The sequence below is a fragment of the Geotrypetes seraphini genome, chromosome 2 (assembly GCF_902459505.1).
Source record: "Geotrypetes seraphini chromosome 2, aGeoSer1.1, whole genome shotgun sequence".
NCBI lineage: Eukaryota > Metazoa > Chordata > Amphibia > Gymnophiona > Dermophiidae > Geotrypetes > Geotrypetes seraphini.
In genome coordinates, this window is record NC_047085.1 from 61,630,537 (window position 1) to 61,648,286 (window position 17,750).

Here is a 17,750-nt window from a genome sequence, read left to right on the forward strand (position 1 = left end):
AAAGCGGAGACTTAGAGGGGACATGATAGAGACTTACAAGATCATGAACGGCATAGAGAAAGTGGAGAGGGACAGATTCATCAAACTTTTGAAAACTACAAGAATGAGAGGCATTCGGAAAAATTAAAAGGGGACAGATTCAGAACCAATGCTAGGAAGTTATTCTTCACCCAAAGGGTGGTGGATACCTGGAATGCGCTTCCAGAGGGTTTGATAGGACAGAGTACGGCATTGGGGTTCAAGAAGGGATTGGAAGATTTCCTGAAGGAAAAGGGGATAGAAGGGTATAGATAGAGGATTACTATACAGGTCCTAGACCTGATGGGCCATCGCGTGAGCGGACTGCTGGGCATGATGGACCTGTGGTCTGACACAGCAAAGGCACTGCTTATGTTCTTATGTTCTTACATCATCATAACAGGGAAGATAGAGTATCCCAATAGTGAGATTGCAATACAGGCCACAGTAGACCAGGTTTCCTTAAATTCAGAGCAAGTTTTAAAGATTGCAAATTATCTATGCCAACTGCTGAGCAAATTGTAAATAGATATGACAAACACTGTTTGAAATGTCTGTATGCAAATGCCAGAAGCCTAAGGAACAAGATGGGAGAGTTAGACTATATTGCACTAAATGAAAAGATAGATATAATAGGCATCTCTGAAACCTGGTGGAAGGAAGTTAACCAATGGGATACTGTCATATCAGGGTGCAAGTTCTATTGTTGTGATAGGGTAGATCGAATCGGTGGAGGCATAGCATTATATGTTAAGGAGGGCCTCAAATCGAATGGACTCAAAATTCTACAGGAGCAGAAACAAAGCTTGGAATCCCTATGAGCAGAAATTCCATATGTAAGGGAGAATAGGATAGTGATAAGAATGTACTGACAGCCATCTGACCAGGATAAATGGAAAGATGCTGAAATGTTATCAGAAATTAGGGAGGCTGGGGAGCGCTAGCGAGCCCGATGAGCTAGGTAGCTGAACACACGAGCTCCGTTCGCTCAGGCTCGAAAAACAATCAAAAAAGGCTTCATTATCCCCTCCACCGAAGCGCAAATACCTGCATCGGGTGTTTAAATGTCTGCCGGTAAGCCCCACAAGTGCAAAAGCGCTGAACCAACAACGCCGACTAAGGCAGACACCAGCAAGCCCGACGACGCGGCTGCCGCGACTACGGCGGCCATTTTGAGTGAACTTCACTCAATTAAAGAATTATTATTGGAAACAAAGCAGGATGTAGGAGATCTGAAGGCAGACTTTATTGCTTTAAAAGAAGAATTAACAGCATTACAAACCTCGACTGCGCTTTTGGAGACCAGAACGACAGCAGCTGAATCGGCTATAAAATCGCTGACTAAGCAAAGAAGCCGCGTGGCAGCGCTGGAGAAAGAGCTTGAAGACGCTGATAACCGCGTGAGGCGGACCAGCTTCTGACTTTTGGGCCTACCGGAGGGTCGGGAGGCTTGTGACCTTGTGGAATTCTTGGCTGCACTATTACCTCAACTCCTCAAGATGAACGACGAGATCAAGCTGGATTTTGACTGTGCCTTCAGACTCCCACAGCCTACTGTATTTCACAAGAAATACCCAAGACCCATTTTGGTTACTTTGCTAAGGCATCAACAAGTGCTAAAAATAATGCAGCAGGCTAAACTTCATTCTCCCATAACATTTGAAGGAAACAAAATTCTGTTTGTCCCAGATTTAGCCAAAGAAACTGCAAAGAAAAGAAAGCTGCTGCTATCATACAGACCACAGCTGAAAAACATGGGTGCTAAGTTTGGTATGTTATACCCAGCTCGACTTAGAGTTACTTATAATAACTCTACTAAAGATTATCTTAATCCAGCAGACCTCGCTGATTTTATCGAGCAAGTAAAACCCACTGCTATTGACAAAACTTAATAGTAATGCATTACTTGTGCTGCTTTTCATGCATATTCTAATATACTTGTCCTGCTCAGTTTACAGTATTTACTGTCCAATGTTTCACTACTAATTCACTCTTTTATCTCTATGATAGTGAAGTCAATGTATTACCTGTTGCCTGAGCTGGCGGAGCCTGCTGTTCAGGCTTATCTCTCTTGTCAGCTTTCTGACCCATAGTGTTTTTTCCACTGTTAGTTGCAGTTTATAGTGTTATTGCAGTTACTGATGTTTCTGGTCGTGCAGTACTTATTTTACTGTTTTATTCCAGGTGGTATCTTCTTCATAATTGGATTACTGATCCTTTACCATCTGTATTAGTATATGGTGGCTCAAGCTATATCTTTATTGATGTATGTCAATGTCATTAACATGTTTTTCCTTAAATGTGAAAGGATTCCACAACCCGGTGAAAAGGCAAAAACTGCTACGCTACACTGAACAGCACAACCCTGATCTCATATTCTACCAAGAAACACACCTTAATGACACTGAGGCTCTAAAGATAAATCCGAAATGGGCATATGCCCCACTTTTCTCTCCAGCACTTGGTAGAAAGAATGGGGTTATGATATCAAAATAATCTCATCTTCCCATGATATAGAAGGTAGATGGATCCGTGTCACTCTAGAAATTGGAAAATCTGTTCTACACGCCTACAATGTCTATGCTCCTAATCTGGACTGCCCGGCCTATTTTGAAGCTCTGGCTAACGATATCAGCACTGTCGCCTCTCAACCAATACTTATAGGAGGCGATTTCAATCTGATTTTGAACCCGGAGAAAGATAGGAAGTCTAAGACCGCATATAGGAAATCTAAAGCCTGGTATTTTTTGCAAGATCTCTTATACCAGTTGAAACTAGTAGACCCCTGGAGGCTACATCACCAAAATGATGAATCCTATACTTTCTTTTCACCTCCTCATGCCTCTTATTCAAGAATTGATTTTTTCCTCCTGAGTTATTCTTTACTGCATAAGGTGGATACAACAGACATACAGCCATTACACTTGTATTGAAAGATATTGCTATGCCAAAACCTACTAGTATTTGGAGATTTAATTCCTCATTACTGCAAGATTCTTCTTTCAAAGAGCATGTAAACATGCATATAACTGAGTATTTCACCAATAACAAAGCAGAAGAGACTTCTTGGCAGACCACGTGGGATGCATTTAAATCATATATTAGAGGAATAATCATCTCATATGCTGCCAGGTCACAAGCTGACCGCCGTAGAAAACTAAGAGAGTTGGAATCCTGTATTTCATCTTTAGAATCTGCATGTATAGCTGACCCTACCAACATGACTCTTCAAATGGATCGGAATAAAAAGCGTTATGAATACAATCTTATTCTGAGTACTACAGCTGCTTCTGAGGTTCTTCTTCAAGCTTCACATTACTACGCTACATCCAATAAGGCTGGTCATCAATTAGCACAATATTTGAAACTGAAGATGGAAAAAACATCCATACCAGCCATTAAAACGTCTAACGGTGAGCTTGTAACGTCAGACAAGGAAATTTGTCAACAATTCCATTCCTTCTACAATGATCTTTATAAATCTGAAGAACCAACACTAGTGGAAATAGAGGAGTATCTAAAAAGTCTCACTGGACCTAAGCTGGATGAGAGTGATAATGAAATTCTATCTTCACCACTGGACCTCTCGCACCTAAAGGAGACCCTAAACTCCATGGCCAAACGTAAAGCACCAGGTCCAGATGGACTATCAGTGGAATTCTATATGGCCTTTCAAGACACGTTGTTACCATTTCTGTTGGTATACTTGAACCATCTTATAGAACGAGGTCTGGCTATGGGCACATTCACAGAGGCTTTAATTATTGTATTACCGAAACCTGATAAAGATCCTATATATGTTTCCAATTATAGACCCTTGTCGCTGATAAATATTGATGCCAAATTGTATGCAAAACTTCTAGCTTCTAGAATTCAACTAGTATTGCCAAAGTTAATTCACTATGATCAAAATGGGTTTATGAAAGGGCGGCTAGCCAGTGACAACTCCCGCTTATTCTCACATATCATATCACTTACCTCCGTTCATCTTCACCATATGTTACAACAGCCTTAGACGCAGAAAAGGCATTTGATAGGGTGGAATGGACATTTTTATTTCAGGTGTTGTCCTGGTTTGGTTTTAGGGAATCCTTTATCCAAATGATAAACGTTTTGTACTCATACCCATCTACCAGACTTTCGCATCAACAATGTGTTATCAGCACCTTTTCGACCATCAAGAGGCACAAGACAAGGTTGTCCACTGTCACCATTATTGTTCAATTTAGCTTTAGAACCTTTGCTAATTGCTATACGAGCTAATGCCTCTATAAATGGTTTTCAACTAGCGGGCATACATTTCAAACTGACTGCTTATGCAGATGATGTTCAAATATACACTCATTTAGATTCTATCCCAGCTGTTCTGAGTACTATAGCTGCATACTCATTGGTCTCTGGTTATAAACTCAATTTAACTAAATCTGAAGTTATGCCGCTTACTGGATTACCGTGTGGTGAAGAAATAAGAACTATGGGCCTGAAATATGCTCCTACTAAACTAAAGTATTTGGGAGTTTATTTTGGAATCTCAATAGATGAAACTCAGGACTTTAATATATCCTATATAATGGATATCATTAATAATACCACCTCTAGATGGTCACCCTTGAAACTGTCGTGGTGGGGACGTCTAGACTCCATCAAAATGGTTTTGACACCGAAAATTACATATATTCTGTCTATGATACCGTTTTTGTTTCCTCTTGCAGCATATAAGAAATTTGAAACTGCACTGACCAAATTTTTATGGAATGCAAAAACGCCACGTATCGCTTTAAAGAAATTGAAATGTACCAAAGAAAATGGGGGGGTTAACTTCCCTAGCTTATACGAATATCACTTAGCTTTCTTATGTAGGCAAGGTTCTAAATGGATCAACAATGCCACTAAATCACTGCAACCTGCTTGGTTAAGATTAGAATGTGCCTTATTACCAGAAGAAAAACTCAAATTCCTTCCCTTTGCTCAAAAAGAGAGTACAACGAGCTCCAATATAATACTCTCCTCTACTATAACAGCCTTACGTGAATTAGACAAGATTGCTCCTATAACTTGGAATAGTACTACTAGTTCTCCTATATGGCGTAATCCATGTTTACAGATTCAGGGTCGCTATATGGAGTGGAAGTCATGGCGAAGGAAGGGCATATGGTCCATTGATCAGCTATTAATGGATCTCCAATGTGTAGATTTTGCAACACTAGTTGAGAATTTTGACCTGGAGCAAGTTCATCATTATAAATGGCTTCAATTAAAACACTGCTTATCATCTTATCTTAGGAAGACTAAGCTAACAACTGATCTTCCTACTCTAATACAATGGTCTGCAATCATTAACAATACTAAAGGACAAGCATCGGCTTGGTATAAATTATTGCATAAAAATATCTATACACCGCCTACAGTGTTATATGACATATGGGCCCATGATATTTCAGTCCCAGCAGAACAATATAATTGGAATGAAGTTTGGCTTACATCATTTAAAGCACTAAAGTCAACTGCCATTTGGCATACTGTACTATTCTTATATCATAGAGCATATTGGTCACCTCTCAAACTGTCTAAGATTGATTCAACTGTTTCCAATAAATGCTGGTCCTGTATGTCTGATGTAGGTACACTAGATCACATGATTTATTCGTGTACTCAATTGATGCCGTTCTGGGCGGAGGTGTGGTCCATCATTAGTCAGATCTTACATCTTCATGAGGATATATCACTTCCTATAGTCATTTATGGTGCCAGTGCATTAAAGAACTGTCAAATGGATAAATATGAAGCTAGATTGCTTAAATGTTTAATTCTTATAGCATTCAAAACTATTTTATCCAACTGGAAAGACTTTTCAATGTTGCATTGTAATTCTTGGTGGAATACTGTGTGTCTCTTTTCTAAATATGAGTCGTTAGCTGCTGATAAGACTAACTCTAGTCACACCTATAACAGAGTGTGGGGCCCTGTTTTAACTTATTGTAAATCGTCCTAATATGTTATATAGCTGTCAGAATGTATTATGAACACTTGGATCATTTAGATGATGGTATATCAGGTCTCTATTTATCATTGATATTGTTTACTTGCACGCCCTTATAGCTCAATATATGTTTAGCTGCAATGCATTTTTGTAGTTCTCTGTTTTGTGTTTTGTACTGTTTACAAAATTCAATAAAACTGACTGAACTTAAAAAAAAGAAATTAGGGAGGCTAACAAACTGGGTAACTCAGTAATTATGGGTGATTTCACCTACCAATAAATCCACAGGAAAGAATAGTGAATACCAAAAATTATGCTGAAAATCTATTCTCTTCTATTGAGAGAGAATTAGTGTTAACCACTGCTATTTTAAGTGCAGAAAAAAGACATCATTATTGATTCTCGAGCTTAACATAATAGCAACGCTTAAAGTAAGTAAGCTCCTACTTCATCATTGGTCTACAAAATAACTTTTGTTATGAAATGTTTGTACTCTGATAAATTAGTCTGTACTCTCTCTTCTCTCCCCTGTCTAACTTCTCCCTAAATTTCAGTATAGTCCTCTCTTAGTCTGTACTCTGATAAATTGTATCTAAACTCAAATAACTTGTACTAAACTAATCTACTTATACTAAACTAAACGACTTATCTAAACTAAACTGCTTATACTTAAACTCTACTCCTAATTTGCCGTATACCCCCTGTATTTAAATACTGCACAGTCTTGTATGTCCAAACATTTAAACCTATTGTACATCTTATTTGTCTAATTACTTCCATTGTGTATGTTTACTTGTAGACCGTTCTGAGCTACTGGGAGGACGGGATATAAATCTAAATAAATAAATAAATTAAAAAAAATAAATAAATGTAATGAACATACTCCTGGAATGGTAAAACTAATCAAAAGACATTTAGGTATCCTAACAGCTCATCCATTGCTTAGATCTAGATATCATGTTTGCATATAACAGAAATTGTAATTTATATGATCATCTATGTTCATCAGAGATGAGAACAGATGAAGGGATGCGGAGGATGGCATCTTTGGGCCATCGTAAGTGTGGCCATAGCCTGTCCAGTGATGATTGAGGAATCCTCTTTTTGTTGATGTAAAATCTGATAAGACTTTAAAATTATATGCAGACACTTCTTGTATTTTGACTAATGTCATCTATCTTCTAATTTGTCCTTGTGGACTCTATTAAAAAGGACAAACATCTAGACAACTAGATCCAGTTGACATAGCACAGCTAAGAAAACAATGGAACCCTTGGTAGAACATTGTTTATTGAAACAGCATAATTTTGCTTCTTTTTGCTGTTGGGTATTGGAACAATTAAAAATCACTGCTCGTCATGGGAATGTTAGTTATTTTTTATAGTTTATTTAAAGTTTGATAAAACGCTTTACAATATATTTCAAAGCATTGTACAATTAAAATCAAAAATAAATAATGGGCAAAGACAATACAAGGACAGACATACTAAGGTGGGAAGGAGGAATAAAACAAAAGGGAAGTGTGGGCGTAGTTTATGTCAGAAAGAACAATGCTGGATTTTTCATTTACAGTCTATGGCACATCTAGGGTTGAGTAAAACAAAAAAACAAGTGGGGAAGGATTGTACACATCAACTTATAGACTAATTACAATTTATTGAAAATAATCATGAAATCATGTCACATATATATAACCACAAGCCTTATTTAAAGTCCTTTTTTGCTTATGGAGATCTGGGTCCTGCTGACTAGTACCTCCGAAACAGGGCCACAATCCCCCCCCCCCCGTCATTTTCCTCTCCCAGGGGCTATTCCACAAGTGGATGGAGAGACCCGTGATCCTTATGTTCCTGGGACTGGATGTATGCCCCGTCACAGGTGCTGATTGGCTTTTTAAACAACTAAATTGCGCACGCAAATCAGCTATGTGCCCCAATTTGCATACACAACTTAGGATGCCATATATAGAATTTTGGTGTTTGTGCATACAGTGCACACTATATGCAAATAATACACACTTTTACCAGCAAATAACATTTATTTCAAATTACAGCCCATACCTATAATGGCATCCCTATAGTGGGCAATTTTCAAAAAAGGCCAGAACTGGCTTTAAAAATTGATCTCATGTTATATTGTGAAAATCATTATTGGCGTAGAGGGGCATTTTCAACAGTGTGTCTAAGTTCGACTTTGGACGTTTCCCGCAAAACGTCCAAATATCAGGGTGGGGAAACATCCATTTTGGAACCTGCTAGACGTTCAAATATTTTTTCTTGAAAATGACCTATTTGGACGTCTTGGCCTTTAGGACGTCTAACTTTTTTGTCCATTTTCGAATATAAAAGCATCCATCTTCAAAACATCCTAATCTAGACCATTTGGATGTAGGAGGGGCCACATAGACATCTCAACAGAGCTGTGGGGCACCTTAGAGGGCACTGTTGTGAACGTTGCATAAAGGGTGTCAGATGTATATCTCTGAAGATTCACAACACTCTGAGTATGCACCAATTCAATTAACATTCAACTTGTTAGTGCTTTAGTACCCACTCAATTATCTCCTGTATGAGCTATTCACTCATTACTAATCAAAACTCCGTTGTGCTCATGAGCGGAGTTAACTCGCTCTATCACCAAGTTCCTCAGTATGCCACACTGAATCTGTTGATTTGTTTGATTTCTTGGTGTGGTAGCAATCCTCATAGGAACTTATAAGCGGTGATACTTCTTATAAGTTATTAAATAAATTATTAGATGATTTTATCAAGAAGACGTTCTTTCATTAAATATATCAATTCAAAGAAAAGTGCCAGTGCTTATTCATAAATTAATTACACTTAAATTCATAATGATTTGTTGAGCTTAAATTCATTAATAATATACTGAATCATAGAATCGAAGTGCTACACAGTTTAAAACATATCTGCCTCAATCCCCTCCGACGTGTTTCATCCTTCCTCAGGGTCGGGGATGGAAAATGCAGAAATGTTCAAATCATTAACGTCTAACTAAATCCATGCTATTCACATCGAGACTGCCAAAACCCCTTTATAATTATGATGAGCCCTCTAAAACTACCCCCCAAACCTACTATACCCACCTGTCTACCACCCCAATAGCCTTTATAGTTGCAGTTACCACCTATATGGCAGTATAGTAGGATTTGGGTAGGTTTTGATGGGCTCATACTTAATACCATAGATATTGTGGTTAGAGTGCCTTAAAAGCTTGGGCTTTTCACTCTATGGTTCACTAGCTCACCCACCGGTTAACTCTACACACATGATGCTCTACTAGGCTTTCCCATACCAGATACTGCTGTTCTAGAGTCAGAAATATACCTTTTTGGTCTCATTTTTTGTAATGAGGGAGTGTGGGGATGTCCTACCTTGATGCATGCAGTGGTCATCTGATCAGTTTGGGCACCTCTATGGCATATAGACGCTTCTAAAACAGGTCTGACTCTGAACATCTAAGTTCCATCCAGAACATCTTGCAAAATGTTTGATTATCATTGCAGATGTTTCTCCCTTTTAGAGATATATGTTTTAAATGTCAATTTAATTCTTCTTTTACATATGCTGCTGTTCAGGAGTGGCTCAAGGCAATCTGCAGTCTGAGGCAAAGGATGAGCTGCTGCCCCCTGAGCTTCCAAAATGGGGGTGGGACAAGGGCTGCCCCAACTATTAGGCTTTCCTCTTTCATCCTTCTCCCCCCTCCCCAATCAGCATTTTTCCCATTCCACTCCCTACCCCATCTACCTTCAATTTGTCATAAAGGTTGCTGGTCGGCAGTACCCTGCTGCTGGTCCCAGTGTCTTCTCTCCACTGAGGCCCGCCCTCTCTGACAATTTCCTGTTTTTGCAGTGGAGAGAAGACACCAGGACTGGCAGCAGGGTAGTTCTGTGAATTGCTACTGTCGCCCGGCAACTTTTATAACATATTGAAGGCAGATGTGGGGGTGAGAAGAGTTAAAGCATTAGATGCTGGGAAGGAAAGTGGCAGAGAGAGCTGACCAACAGATAGACTGGCTTGCAGCAAGATGCTATTCCCTGAGGTCGCTGCCTCAGTTGGCTTCATTATAAGGCCACCCCTGCTGCTATTGTTATTTGGAATGATTTACCTATACAAATAAGGACCGAAGTTAGTTATTGGAAATTTCGTAGAATGTTGAAAACATTTTTATATGTTAGATTGTAAAGTTAGTACTTTTAGTTAAAGAATTGTAAGGACATCTTTTTATTCAAGGAATTGTATTTTCCCATAGAATTATTATGGCTTCTTTTTGATGTAAATCGCCTTGAACTAAATGGTAGTAGAGCAATTCAGAAATCTTGTATTAGATTAGATTAGATCTTAATGACTGCTCCCCACCCCAACCCCTTAATAAGGTATGAGCTTTCAAAGACATTTTTTGTTTTGCTGCTAAAGACTTGCATGGTTTTCCCCTCTAGTAAAGTACAGAGAAAAGACGCTTTGTTATTTTTCTGACATAGCTGCTTTCTTACCTTTGTAACCATCACATTCCGTTTCCATTCTACATTTTTGGTCCGAGCCTTTGATCTTTTCTTTAACACTTTCGAGTGCAGGTAGTGAATGCGTTCTAGCTCCTTGTCAGGATAGAATGAAGCTGACACCAGCAATTGGAGCTGTGTCAGGGCAGCAGATAGCATCCCAAGAATAAGTAGAACCACAATGATGATGCTAAGTGGGATCCATGCCTTGGAAAGTGAGATCACTGGTGTAGGCATACAGTCAGGTTCGAAGAGAGAGATCTTGAAGGATGCACTGAAGGAACTCTTAGTACCCTCTTCAGGAACAATGCCCAACACTCTTGGTTGCCTCTGTACAAAAAAAGGACAAGAATGCAATTAAATTATTTAGGTTCATGGCAGCCATAGCCAGATGCAGTATGCAACATATGTAATGGCAGTGATTAAATCTTCATTTTATCATATGAACATGCTTAGTAGAGTTCCAATTAGTGGTACAGACCACCATTATTTCAAAGTTAGATTACTGCAATGTGCTCTACTTGGGTATAACATCCTCACGACGTAAAGCACTACAAGCAATCCAAAACGCGGCGGCACGTTTAATATGTGGCAGAAAAAAATTCAACCATGTTACACCTATGCTGAAAAAACTCCATTGGTTGCCTGTGAACTGTCGCATTGTGTGCAACCCTTCTACTAGTTTTCAAAGCGATTCGCCATAACATTCCCTGGTATCTGATACAAGTGATGAAATTCTAACAGCCGTCTAGACCTTTCAGATCAAAGGGAATGATGCGATTATGTACGAGTGAATTTCTTCATGTTCACTATGGAAATACAAGAACATCTGTGAACTCGATAGAGGGGGTATCCTTATGGAACTATTTGAAAGGATCATCGAGACAACTCACGGACATGCAAAAAATTTAAGATACTCAAAACAACTTTATTTGTGGAAGCTTTCACTGCATATGTAGCAGTATCTTAAATGAATATTGGAAGAGTACTGATTGACTGTGTGTTTGTTATGCAATGTTTATGACTGTATCTTGTAAACTGCTTAGTTCTAAGTTAGAAGCTAGCTGCATAGCAGCTGTATTGCGCAGTACAGCTGGCTAGGTGCAGATATTCTGTGCCAAACTGGCAATCAGTGGTGTAGTAAGGGGGAAAAGGGGGAGGGGGAGGGGGAGGGGGAGCGGTCCACTTCAGAAGACATCTTGGTGGGAGTGTTGGTGCCCATTCGCCTCTCTGTACCCCCCCTACTCCTTCCTGACCCCTCTGCCACATGTATGCACTTCTTCCCTACTTCCGTACCTCTTTAATTTTCCCAACGCAAGCAGCATCACAATCTTGCTGCCCGCGTTGGTGTCGGCTCTCTTTCTGATGTTACTTCCGGGTCCCGGGCCTAGGAAATGATGTCAGAGGGAGAGCTGACACCGATGCAGGCAGAAAGTTCATGATGCTGCTCGCGTTGGGAAAATCGAAGACATACAGGAGATAAGGGGGGGGGCGCACACGTAGCAGGGGGCAGTTGGGAAAGAGTGGGGGGTTGGAGAAGAAGGTGGGGGAGGGGTACCACCTTCGCCCCCACTGCCGGCAATGCTTAGCTGCTAAAATAGGCAGCATAAATAGCAGGCCAACTTCAGTCGCTAAGCATTTAACTAGTCAGCAATGTTCCCTCTAAGCTGAGCGCATGAGCAATCGCTCACTATTTTCATTGGCGTCACTCATACTTTTTCTCATGTCGCTCACTATTTTAAGTTGAAAGATGCAGCGGCGGCTTCTCTCAAGATCCCCGACTGCATCGGACTTTCGAAGCAGGTGGGGATCGTGAGAGGAGCCGCTGTGACGTCTACAGTGTAGCGGTGCGAGAGGGAGGGAGGGGTGGGAAGGGCGGGAAATCAGCCAATCCACTGGTGCGGAGCTGGATCCTGCCTCCTCGAAGTCCGGGAAAGGACGGGCTCCACCAATGGGAGTGCTCGCTGGCTTGAAATGCTACCAAAGCTTGTAGTCATTTGTATTGGCAAGTCCTTTTGTAAAGAACGTAGCTTGCTTGTTCTCTCTTGCTTCTCTCTTTCTCAGCCTTACCAACATGCTAAAGTTTTGGGATTTTTTTTCTTTTTTAAGGGACCGCGCAACAATGCGAACCCTAACAAGTCTCACTGTACTTCTCTTGAACTGTTTGCTGTACAGACATGTTGCACGGAAAAATGTGGATAAAGCATCTCACACAGCCATCATCTGCCCTGTGAACTTACTGTTTGGCCACCATTATATCTGAAAAGAATTTTTATTACTGCAATAACTCCTTGAATGTAATTGTTCTTTCTGATTTATTTCCTGGATACATGAAGGATCAAAACCAAGGGGGGGCGTACCAAGGGGGGGCGGTCCGCTCCGGGTGCAGCCTTAGGGGGGGTGCACAGCCGGCCAGGTCCAGATCTGGTCGGCTGTGCACCCCCCCCCCCTAAGGCTGCCGTCGGAGAGGAAGTTCGGGCCAGCCAATTGCTGCCTGGCTGGGCGGAACTTCCTCTCTGACGGCAGAATTGACGTCGGGGGAATGCTGGTCGGCCCGATGGTGGGAAGCAGAGAGAGCTTGGGGCAGCTGCGGCAGTGGCTTTGGGGCCTGTTTCCCCTGATGGTGGCAGCAGTGGCTTTATGGAGGGTAGGGAGAAAGAAAGGGGGCAGGCAGGGAGACAGAAGGGAAACAGAAAAAAAGAAAGGGGGCATCAAGAGAGAAAAAAGAAAGAAAGGGCAGGGAGAGAGGAAGAAAAAGTTAGGGGAGGGAATGAGGTCTGGAGGAGAGGAAGCATACAGGCTGAAAGAAGGGAAGAAAGATTGGATGCACAGTCAGAAGATGAAAGAGCAACCAGAGACTCATGAAATCACCAGACAAGGTAGGAAAAATGATTTTATTTTAAATTTAGTGATCAAAATGTGTCTGAATTTATATATGCTGTCTATATTTTGCACTATGGCCCCCTTTTACTAAACCGCAATAGTGTTTTTTTGCGCAGGGAGCCTATGAGCGTCGAGAGCAGCGCTGGGCATTTAGCGCAGTTCCCTGTGCTAAAAACTGCTATTGTGGTTTAATAAAAAGGATGGAGGGTATATTTGTCTATTTTTGTATGGTTGTTACTGAGGTGACAATGCATAGAGTCATCTATCTTGACCTCTTTGAAAAAAACCCAGAATAGGAATGATAATTAACATTTTCTCAGCGTATAGTGTGCTTTGTGTTTTTTAATTTTATTGTTGTTAGATCATCTTGACTTGGATGGAAGGAGGGATAAAGAAAAAGGACATATGCTGGATGGGGGAAGAAGATAGAGTTAGTGAGATAGTGGAGGAGTGAAGGAAAGGGGGGCATGCTGTGGGTAGACATAGTGAAAAGAGGGAAACTGAGGACTGCATAGTAAGAAAGAATTTAATTTAAATGGAGGCAGAAAATAAAGAAGGAAGACCAGAGAAGGAAAGGGAAGAGAGAGAGGAGAGAGAGATGCCAGAGAATGGGGAAGGAGACAGAGATATCAGATCTGAGCAGAGGAAATGAGAAGAGATAGATGCTAAAAACCACAGGGGGGAGAGAAAGAGAGATGAAAGGAGAAAGATGCCAGACCATGAGGGAACAGAGGGAAGATGATGGGTGCCAGACCAAAGGAGGGGGGTGTCTAGAGGAGAGATGGAAGGGGGAGGCATACAGTTTCTGGAAGGGGCATAGAAGGAGAGAAGATGCCATATAGGGAGGGGCAGAGAGATGGCAGACAGTGGATGGAAGGAAGACAGTAACAAGAAGATGAAGAAAGCTGAAACCAGAGAATTTAACCTTTGTCTGTGTATTTCTATTTTACCCCCCCCCCTCCCTTTTACAAAACTGTGGAGCTTTATTTAGCGCCAGCCGTGGTGGTAGCAGCTCTGATGCTCAGAATTCTATGAGCGTCAGAGCTGTTACCACCGTGGCTAAAATCCACACTACAGTTTTGAAAAGGGGGAGGGGTTAGTTTGTGATGACATATTCCATACTAGGCGAAGGTGTTTTCTGTTTGGATTGATGGTGTAGGATTGATCTGTGCTGGTCTGGCTTGTTTAGTTTTACAATGGGTGTATTGATGTACTGCTCACTGCAATATGTAAGATGCTGCCTTTTCCTAGGTACTCATGTGTGACGTGTGGCTTGTTACTAAAAATCATGTTTTTTGTACAGATGGGGGGGCGCAAAAAATGATGGGCCCCGGGTGTTACATATGCTAGGTACGCCACTGTATGTAAAGATACCAGAAAGCTGGCGAAGCAAAAACTTTAAGTAAATTGTTATTCTTCTAAGTTTTGAGTATTTAACCCTCCCACAATCTCACGGGCACTCGTCCTCAGCGCCTGCTCATAAATTTGTGGAGTATGTAACTTGTCGCTCATGCATATTTTTTTTGCACACACCTCATCAATCCTTAGAGGGAACATTGGTCAGCACTGAAGTTTGGTCTAATCAGTTAAGTTGCCGGGGCTATAAATGAAACTGAATATTCAATGCCGGTCGCCAGAATTGGCTTAATGCCAGCAGCAGACAGCAAAAGCGCTGCCCGCTGCTTGCTGAATATCAGGCCTGATGTCTTGTTCTGAGGTAAAATTAACCTAAGCTCCGTTGCTTTATTCACAGATGTCCACAAGTTGCACACAGATTTCCCTGGAAAACTGTAATTGTTTAGTAGTGTGTATGCTGTATTTTCACAGATTGGGAAACAGATGGATACTAATTACTTCAATAAACCTCCTACTCCTCGCCTTCCAAAACCTATCAGCTTGTGTGTGAAAAAAATATTACCTAGATACCTTGTCACTGTTCTGTAGTTTACTTACTACAACTGCTCATCATTTCTATAGCTAGGGTTACCAGGCATGTCCAGGGGTCCGGATGGCTTTTCAAAACCCGGCACTTTGCCCGGGTTTTGAAAAGCTTCCAACAAATCGCAGTTGGGCGGGAGGGCATCCGCACATGCCATGCAGTGACATCACACACACACGTGCGTGTGATGTCATCATGTCACCTCCGCACATGCGTGGATGCCCTCCTGCCCAGCGAGAGCAGGCAGTGGGGGGCGGGGTTGGGGCATGGCTAGGGCAGTATTGGGGGGGGGACTGGGGCGTAATGTGGCAGGGATTGGTGGAACTGAGCGGGCCTGGGGGGGTCCAGATTTTCTGTTTGGAAAATCTGATAACCCTATCTATAGCACTTCTAGACATATACAGCAATGTACATTAAACATGTAAGATACAGTCCCTTCTCAAAAGATCATACAACCTAAACAAGACAAACAGGACAAATAAGGGAATTACCTATGGTGGGAGTGATAAAACAGACATGGGCACTGAACAATTGAATAGTACAGTAGGGTGGTGTAACATCAATGTAATTATACTTACAAAGTTAGAAATAAGCCAAGGAATGTTTTGCTCAGGTAGATTCTCCAAGTGCTTCTTCACCGAAAATATTAGCCAGTAGAGGGAGAAATCTATGGCCATGAACAAGGCCCAGAGACCAAGGTTCATTAGTATAGGGAGGAAGAAGAGTCCCACGCGTTTCCTCTCCTTACAGGATAGGTGCAGTGTCGGAATGGTGATATACTCGTGTTTCTCTTTTTTATTGAGTGGGAGAACACAGGGCTTCCCCTCTTTCCTCTTACGCTCATCAAACTCTATGAAATGCTTTGTGATATATATGTTATCAAACTTCCTACCATTTTTGCTCAGATATCTTCTGAGGAAAACTCCTGTGCCAATCAAAACTATTGCAAGGCTCAGGACGAAAATCAGCCTGCGGCCCACATAGAAAGTAGCTTCCAGCAGACTGGATATATCGTCCACAATGCCTTGAATCTGCAGTTCTGTTTTGTTTAATTTCAGTTTCAGTTTTTCATCTGAAACAGAGGCACTCACATCAACCTTGTTACTCAGGGTCACTATGTCTGGGAAGGGTCTGGAGAACACACTTTGGTTATAAATCCATTGGATTGTTTTGATGTAATGATCCAAAGGAGTCACCTGGAGGGACAGACGCTTTGCTTCCAGGCTGCACGTTATACTATCTGCTAGATTTCTGAAGTTGGTGAAAATATTTTTGATGTCATGGAATATGACTATGCCAGTTCCAGCTGTGATAAGCGCATTCCTGCCTTCTCTCATTCCACAAGACAGTAGAAAGAGAACGCTGAAACAGCGGACATGTTTGGAGTAAAACAATAAGCTAGACATGGCAAATGTGATGGCAACAGATATGACTGATGCAATGAAAAAGGTGCATGTTTCGGATGCATATAATATAAGGAGCAGGGTGGAACCTAAAATGAGGCCACATATACAGCAAACCAACAACAGTGTCCGTATATTCTTCCATCCCGTCTTCCTCTCAGATACAAAAGTGTCCATGAGGTGTAACCACAGCCGCATCACTTCAGTAAACTCTATCATGACTGAAACTTGAGAAGACAACCTAGAATTTAAAAAAAACAAATTGCAAATATTTTAATGCACCAGTTCCATACATTTAAATTATTGATTTATTTTCAGTTTACAACTGATCTTCATCCTTGTGCAAGATGCCTTATCCCGTAACACTTGTACAGAAGGGAACGAGGTAATAATAATAATAATTTATTCTTATATACCGTCATACCCAGCGAGTTCTAGGCGGTTTACATCAGTTAGATTAGGATCCACGTTGACAAGCAGATTTACAACAATTTATCAGATATATAACAAATTTTAACCGAACTTGATAGAGGAGGAGGGGAGATTGGGGAAGGTCGGGAATAGAGAAGCTATCATGGAGGAGGTGAAGAGCGGGAGGGGCGAAGTAGGGGGGGCGAAGTGTAATGAAATCTGGGGGGGGGGGGACAAACAGCCTTATAGTGACCTCAAATGTGTATAAAATCTTTTCCGAGATAACCCTCTTGTAATAAGAGAATTTAGCTTCCATTTCAATTGCTACACCTTGGGTTTTGGCCAGGTACTAGTGACCTGGATTGGCTACCGTGAGAAAGGGCTACTGGGCTTGATGGACCATTGGTCTGACCCAGTAAGGCTATTCTTATGTTCCTTATTGCTACTGCAAAAAAAAAAAAAAAAAAAGTACCAAATAAGTTGGAGGATTATGGATATTAATGAATTTTTGCATAGACATAAGAACATAAGAATAGCCTTACTGGGTCAGACCAATGGTCCATCAAGCCCAGTAGCCCATCCTCACGGTAGCCAATCCAG

General features: G+C 41.2%; 1 protein-coding gene across 1 annotated transcript; it reads right to left on the reverse strand.

Moving 5' to 3' along the window:
* Positions 1 to 5,757: 5,757 nt before the first annotated feature.
* Positions 5,758 to 16,958, reverse strand: DCSTAMP (dendrocyte expressed seven transmembrane protein). The gene is made up of 3 exons (XM_033932786.1): positions 15,911 to 16,958; positions 10,509 to 10,810; positions 5,758 to 5,781 (listed from the first exon to the last, which is right to left on the reverse strand). The coding sequence occupies exons 1-3, from the start codon at positions 16,956 to 16,958 to the stop codon at positions 5,758 to 5,760; spliced, it is 1,374 nt and encodes a 457-aa protein (XP_033788677.1).
* Between the last annotated feature and the right edge of the window lie 792 nt (positions 16,959 to 17,750).

Excerpts from the sequence above, each read along its gene's own strand:
- DCSTAMP (XM_033932786.1), bottom strand. The coding sequence starts at position 16,958 with ATGATAGAGTTTACTGAAGTGATGCGGCTGTGGTTACACCTCATGGAC. Across the intron at positions 10,811-15,910 it reads GCTTATTTCTAACTTTGTAA|AGGGTACTAAGAGTTCCTTC; the intron begins GTATAATTACAT and ends TTGTTCCTGAAG. Across the intron at positions 5,782-10,508 it reads GGAATGTGATGGTTACAAAG|TTCTTTAATGCACTGGCACC; the intron begins GTAAGAAAGCAG and ends TCCATTTGACAG.